The sequence below is a fragment of the Chrysochloris asiatica genome, unplaced genomic scaffold (assembly GCF_000296735.1).
Source record: "Chrysochloris asiatica unplaced genomic scaffold, ChrAsi1.0 scaffold00316, whole genome shotgun sequence".
NCBI lineage: Eukaryota > Metazoa > Chordata > Mammalia > Afrosoricida > Chrysochloridae > Chrysochloris > Chrysochloris asiatica.
This window is the reverse complement of record NW_006408834.1, coordinates 931,655-939,323: the sequence shown is the minus strand read 5'-3', so window position 1 is coordinate 939,323 and position 7,669 is coordinate 931,655. Positions and strand designations below refer to the sequence as shown.

Sequence of the window (7,669 nt, the reverse complement as noted above, 5' to 3'; positions counted from 1 at the left end):
ATATATATATACACACACACATATATATACATATACATATATTTGTATATTGCTGTATACATATATCAAAAAATGTTACCAAACCATCCCTTCCCTAGCACTGTCTTATTCAGCGGGGTTCAATAATTCATTGCAGTGGCCAACTAGAACTCAGGTCCCATACTCACAGTTAGGAGGTTTATTAAGGAAGTTAACAGGTTGTAATTCAGGGTCAGAAATGCTCAGGGCACAGTTCTGCCAGTCAGGACAACCATTCCTCACCCTTACCCACACTCAGGTCTCTGTCTGCTTGGTATTGTTATACAGCTCTTTTAGGGCTGCTGTAAATGCCCACAGGACATACCACTCCACCATCAGTCTGAATTTGAAGGCAGTCGACTCTAGCTCTGTGGGTCAGCAAACCTAACTTCCCCAATTAAGTGCCCGGAGGCCCCCAACTCTACAGGCAAACCGCCTGCACAGAGTCACTCAACTTTATTTGTTCCATGGGCTGGGAAAGCCCGTCTGTCTCGAGCTCTGGCTGTTGGTTCTGCTACATTCCTCTCCTACACCTCTGGCATCACAGCTTTCTGTCCTTGGGTCGAAGAGGTTCAATGTGTAGGGATCTCAGGGTCCAAAGGATGCGTTCTTTCTTGTCTTTCTTCTTGATGATAGTGAGATCCCCCTTCCTGCTTCTGAGGCAGCTCGCCAAGTTTTCAGTCACAATTAGTTTCATTAACAATCACAATAATCATTTAATCCTATCAGTATCTTCTCCCACCTCTTACTCAGACACATCTCATCAGAAAAAAAGAAAGTTTGGTGAGAGTTACAGAGACTGAGTAGAAGAGCCAGTTGAAATAATTCACTGCACTACATATATATGTTGTTGTTAAGTGCTGTTGAGTCAGTTCCTACTCATATCGACTCTGTATAGGGTTTCTGGGGGTGGCTGGTGAGTTTGAACCACTGACCTTGCTGTTCAGACTGATCTAGTGTTCTGGTGCTTATCCTACAGCACCATATCAGGACTGCATGTATGTATATATGTCAAAATATATGCACACTCATGAAACACACTCAAGATAGTATACACAACTTTCATTTTTGCAATACCTCTTTCCCTCCCCTCGTCATCTTCTCATCTCTAAGCAACCACTGACTTTCTTCTGATTTTTAGATTGGTTTGCATTTTCTAGAATTTTTTTATGTTATTGTTGTTAGGAGTCTGTTTTGACTTATAGCTACATTATACACAACAGAACTAAGCACTGCCCGGTCCTGCACCATCCTCTCAATTGTTTTTATGCTTGAACCCACTGCTGTTGTCACTATACCAGTCCATCTCGTTGGGGCTCTTCCTATTTTTCGCTGACCCTCCACTTTCCCAAGCATGATGTTTTTCCCCAGAGACTGGTCCTTCCTGATAATATGTTCAAAGTATGAGAGACAAAGTCTTGCCATCCTTGCTTCTAAGAAGTATTCTGACTGTACTTCTTCCAAGAGAGATTTGTTTGTTTTTCTGGCAGTACTTGCAGCTCAGTATTCTTTGTCAACACCATAAGTCATATGCGTCGATTGTTCTCCTATTTTCCTTATTCATTGTCTAACTTTCACATGTATATAAGACAATAAAAAATACTGAGGCTTGGATCAGGCACCCGTTAGTCCTCAAAGTGGCATCGTTGTTTTTTTAACACTTTTTTTAAGCAGATTTTCCTAATGTAATACATCACTTGATTTCTTGAGCATTGATTGTGGTTCCAAGCAATATGACATCTTTGACGTCAGACTTTTCTCCATTTATTATGGTATTGATTATTGATTCAGTCATGAGAATGTGTTGAGCTGCAATCCATATTAAAGGCTGTAGTCTTTGATCTTCACCAGTAATATGTGTCTCAAGTCTTCTTCACTTTTAGCAAGTAAGGTTGTATCATTTGCATATTGCAGGTTTTTAATAAGTCTTCCTCTAATCTCAGTGCTGTGTTTTTCATGTCGTCCAGCTTTTTGTGTTAATTGTTGAGCATACAAATTGAATTAAGTATGGTGAAAGGATACAGCCCTGACAGACACCTGTCCGGATTTAATATACTCTGTTTATTATTTGTTGTCTTGCTACTTTTCTTCAGCATGGTTATATTGAGATTTACCCATGATGTTCCACGTATTAGTAATTCATTCCTTTTCACTGCTGAGAAGGATTTGGTTTATGGCTGTCCCCAATTTGTTTATTCATCTGTTAAGAGAAGTTGTGCCTATGCTTTGATCTTTGTATTCCTTATCCAAAGGGACTGCAAAAATTCTTGAAAAAATTCCATTCAAGCTGCGTGACTGTTACATGGAGGTTCATTAAAGACACACACACACACACACACACACACACAGAAAGGTACAAGATACACACAAGGGGCTTTTAAAATTTAATGGAAAAATTCCATTATCTTTTAATTCCATTTTTCTATAAACTTTTTAAAGCCTCCTCCTAAGGTAGTGTTCTAAGATTTTTGCCTTTTCAGGAAGATGATGAAAGTACCAATTATTAGAAGTTAGTGCCAAAAAAACCAAACCAAATTTACTGTAATGGAGTTGGGTCTGACTCATAGCAACCCTGTATAGGGTGTCCAAGGCTGTATATCTTCATGGGAGCAGAAAGTCTCATCTTTCTCCTGTGGAGCAGCTGGTGGATTTGAACCACTAATCTTGCGATTAACAGGGAAAAAAATATCTACCTCCCATACAACCACTAAAAGAGTAGTTGTTGTATACCCTCATAACAACCCTATATGAGAGCAGTCACCCAGCTTGAACAATTATCACATCACGATCTCTATCCTATATTCTACCAGTACTACTGGATGTTTTGCAGCAAATCTAAGATTCAGAAACATTTACTTTTGACCATTAACATTTCAGGTGTACCTCTGGAAGATAAGGGCTTTAAAAAACAACATAAACACAATATTTTAACCCATCTAAAAATATAACAAAACTTTCTTAAATTCATCAAATAATGTAGTTATTGACAGAATTTTCTCAGTGTTTCAACACATACACAAACACAAGGTTTCTTTTGATCATAATCCCTCCAAGATACATATATTATATGCATTGTTTGATATGTAAGTCTCTTAACTGATAGATCCGTCTTTCTCTTCCCTCCTTCACTTTCATTTTTAATAAACCAGATTATTTGTTCTACGTCCTGGATTCTACTAATTGCATAGTTTTATTTAACGTTTTCCTTTGTCCTTGTGTTTCCTATGTCTAAAAAACCAAGCCCACTGCCACTGAGTCAAGTCTGACTCTTAATGACCCTGTGTAGGGTTTCTGAGATTGTAAATCTTTACAGGAGCAGATGCCTTCATTTTTCTCTTGAGGAGCAGATGGTGGGTTTGAACAGCCTGATGCCTTATCCACAGTGCCACCAGGGCTCCTTGTTTCCTATAAACTGGCATTTAAATCTAGCAGCTTGATAAAATTCAGTTCAATAGTTTGATAAGAAAACTTCATAGGTGGTATTTTGTGTTTCATTGGAGGTATATTGTATCCAGTTATATCTGCTATGTGATAATAGTAGCTATTGATGATCATCACCAAGATCCAATTATTTTATTAGGAATTTACTTTCATTTCTACAGGGTATTTTCGCAGAGTATGGAATTCTAGTTGGCAGTATTTTTTTTCAATTCTTTGAAAATCATTCTGTTATCTGCCATTGGGATGTTAATGGTTAGTCTAATCTTAATTGTACTCTATAATGTAATTTTTATGGAGCGTGTGGTTGCTTTTAACATTTTCTTTTTGCCTTTGATTTGCAGCAGATGCTTTATGACTAGAGGTAGATTTCTTTTTATTTATCTCCTTAGGGTTTGATGAGCTTCTTGCATCTGCAGCTTGATTTTTTTTGGTCAGTTTTGGAAACTTTACTATTACAGGCACGTTGTTGTTGTTAAGTGCCATTAAGTCAATTCCGAATTATAGTGACTTTGTATAGGATTTCCTAGGAGCAGCTGGTGAGTTTGAACTGCCAACCTTTTAGTTCAAATCATCCTTGCGGTCTAGTGCTTATCCAACAGTGCCACACCAGGACTTCAGGCATATCCCAGAGAGATTGTTGTTTTGGTTCCAGACCACTACGATAAAGTGAGTCACACAGAGTTTTTAGTTATCTTACTGCATATAAAAGTTATGTTTATATTATACTATAATCTATTATGTGTGAATTAGCATTATGAAAAAGTTTGAAATACTTTTGAGCATTATCAAATGTGACACAGAGACACAGGTGAGCACATGCAAATGGAAAAATGGAGCTCATAGATTTATCAAACACAAGGCTGTCACAGACCTTCAGATGTTAAAAAACACAAAGTTTGTGAAGCACAGTAAGTAAAGTGCAGAGAAACTAGGGTATGCCTGTGTAATCTCTTTAAATATTACTTTGACCCAGTGCTTCTCTCTTTACACCTGTGCTGACTTTTTTTGTTTCCCATTCTTTTGTCTTTTGACCTTCATTTGTTGTTGTTAAGTGCCTGCTGACTTTTTTTGTTTCCCATTCTTTTGTCTTTTGACTTTCATATGTTGTTGTTAAATGCCTTTGCTTAGGTTCTGACCCATAGTGACCCTGTATAGGGTTTCTAAGGAGCAGTTGCTGAGCTTGAGCTGCCAACCTTGGGATCCAAACTGACCTTGCAGTCTAGTGCATTAGCTCACAACACCACACACCAGGACTTCATTTAGGGATAGATTTTTGTCACTCTCTTCTATTTGTTGTTTGTCTGCTAAGTCCATCTATTGAGAGAATAATTTTCATTATTTTTTCAGATCTAAGATTTACACTTTCTTTTTAAATTAGCTGGTTTTTTATACTGCTTTAAAATGATTCCCCGCTCACTACTGAAATTCTTGATCTAATCTGTATCTTGTTGAATATAGTATATAAACTCAGAGTTTAAGCCTGTTAACCTGGGCATTTGGAAGTCGGCTAGTTTGTTTGTGCTGCATTTTATTCATGTTGTCTTGTTTCCGTATGTGCCTAGTTGGTTAGTGAAAGTATATAGGATAGCCATAAGGATTGGATAAGGATGAGGTCTGTTTTGTAGACACTGTGAGGGATTTCTACTGACAGTTCAACCTCAGCTTAGAGGGCATGGGATTCACCGCACTTCCTACCTCTGGCAGATCTGACTCCTAAGTGCTTGCTTTACTCTTTGAGGCTCTCAAAAGCTTGGTTTCACTTAGTTAGCCTCTTATCTACCATGTTCAGATATCCTCAAGGGACGTGCCTGCCTCACTTCTCTGGCTGCCCTGTTATTGGATCTTGGGCTACTGATGTTTAACTTAATGAAGCATTTTAATTGATGCCCTCCCCCCTTATTTCTTTTAGTTATCCTCATTGGGAGACTTTTGTCTAGTTGACTATTACTGTACTTCTCTTTCTGAGCTTATCCATTAATTCATGAATATTTATTCCTGTACTTATTTCTTAAAATTATCCACATATTCCACTTGCATTATAATAAATTATGAAAGTACAGAAAAGCTTAAAGAAGTAGAAAAAGTTGCAATGCTATTAGTGAGAGGCATTTCCAATTGCTATTTCCTTATGTTTAGAGGAGCTGTGTTTTGTGGGAATGGGGTTGGGAAAGAGTTTGGAAATAAGCTTAGTACGAGGTAGTTAAAATTTGTTGTTGTTGTATAAGTGCTGTTGAATCGGTTCCAACCCATAGTGACCCTGTGTAGGGTTTCCAAGGAGCAGCTGGTGAGCTTGAACTGCTGACTTTGTGGTTTAAATTACTTTGCAGTCCAGTGCATTAACTCACAGCACCACACCAGGACTCCAATTATATAATTGAGGCATTTAGAAATACTGAACACATAGTTTGGACTAAAAATAACATAGAAATAGTGATTTGGACATTAGAAGGTGAGAGAGTCATTGGTGGAACTTAACAAAGTAAATGGAGGAGCAGTGGGGGTTGTAGAATGTTAAAGGTTGCACTAACTAAGAAGAGCTGGGGTAAGTATGGAAGTGTAAGATTAGAACTTAACAGTATTAAGGCCAGGAGAGCCTCATCTTTGACATTTGTAGGTTATATGTATGAAATAGTTTATTTTATTTTGAATCCATATTTTACAGCTTTTGTTGAAATTTTAAACCGAAAATGCTATATGCTGAGTAGTGGTTATATAAAACACATTTTCTAGTGTGAGATACTTGTTTTAGACCTAATCATGAAATAATTTAAGCCCTGAAATTCAGGTTCTCCGACTTGCTGATGATTCATGTTTGGTTTCTGCAAAAGATTATTATCAATCTCTTGTTCTTTTAAATGTACATTATAATGACACCAGATTGTTGAGGAATAATAAAACCATTTTAAGTACATAAAACCAAAATTCAAACCAAATCCACTGCCATAGAATCGATACCAACTCATTACCACCCTGTATAGGGTTTCCAAGTCTATAAATCTTTACCGGAGCAGATAGCTCCTCTTTTTCCTGTGGGGGAGCTAGCTGGTGGTTAGAATTGGTAACCTGTGGTTAGCAGTCTAGTGCTTATCCTACAGCCCTACGAAGGCTCCTTTAAGGATGGTGGTGGTTGATGATTATGTGCCATGGAGTCTATTCCGATTCATAGTGACCCTGTATAGGGTTTCCGATGGTATAAATCTTTACCGGAGCAGAAAGCCTCATCTTTCTCCCACGAAACAGCTGGTAGTTTTGAACTGCTGACTGTGAGATTAGCAGCCTGACTTGTAACCACTATGCTACCAGAGCTCCTTTAAAGTACCCAAAGGAAATATTAAATACAAATGATTTCACAGTTTACAGAGACAAAGAATAAAATAGTACATACTTGTACTTTATGTTCAAATTACCATTGGTACTAAAGAGAAAATAGTAGTTAACTCATTGAAGTTTCTTGAGTAGTATAAATTCTTTATCTCTATACCAGGCTATTCTTTAAAGTATGTGCACCAAGGGCATGCAAAGATCAGCTGGAATTCATAACTGTACAGCTACTTGTTTTTAGCATACAATTTGAGATATCTTTTTGCTTCTGTGGTTTAAATTTTATTTTGATAACTTAGTTATGTTTGTGGTCACTAGACAAGATCTTATATAATAAGGAACTTTGATTTAACAGAGCCACGATAGAAGAGGCATATTCCAGGTCAATGACAAAATTAGCAAAATCAGCAAGCAATTATTCACAACTTGGGTGAGTTAATATCTTCTTCTTTTTCAATGTTCATTTAATAAAGTTCGTGAGAATATTAAATTACCATTGATGATATAATAGTTCATAGTTGTGGTTATACATTTTGTACTTATTTAAAATGTATTCCTATATATGAATATGCTCTTGATGTTTGGAATGGATAGAAATGTAATTGACTTTGCTTCGTCTGTTGATATAGTCAAAGCAAAAGGAACTTATTTCTTCCCTTTATTAAATTACATAGTCATTCAGTGGTATAATTTTGAGATTATAAATGTTACATATTACACATTATTTATTACAGTTTTTTAAAATTCTGTATCAATGGTGATGTTTAAAAACTCACTTTCATGTCTAAGTTTAATAAATAATGTTTTATTGGAAATTATTAAAATGGACCAGTTTATTAAATCATAAAGATTTGTATTGAAGAAATTATTCAAATAATTATCCAAATTA

The 7,669-nt window shown here is 36.6% G+C and overlaps 1 protein-coding gene across 1 annotated transcript in view; it reads left to right on the top strand.

Annotated features, from left to right (window-relative positions):
* Nucleotides 1–7,669, top strand: part of FCHO2 (FCH domain only 2) — a 256,849-nt gene that overhangs the window by 65,769 nt on the left and 183,411 nt on the right. The window contains exon 3 of the mRNA XM_006875274.1: nucleotides 7,136–7,210. Within this exon, the coding sequence (XP_006875336.1) occupies nucleotides 7,136–7,210 (75 nt within the window). The remainder of the gene's footprint in view (nucleotides 1–7,135; nucleotides 7,211–7,669) is intronic.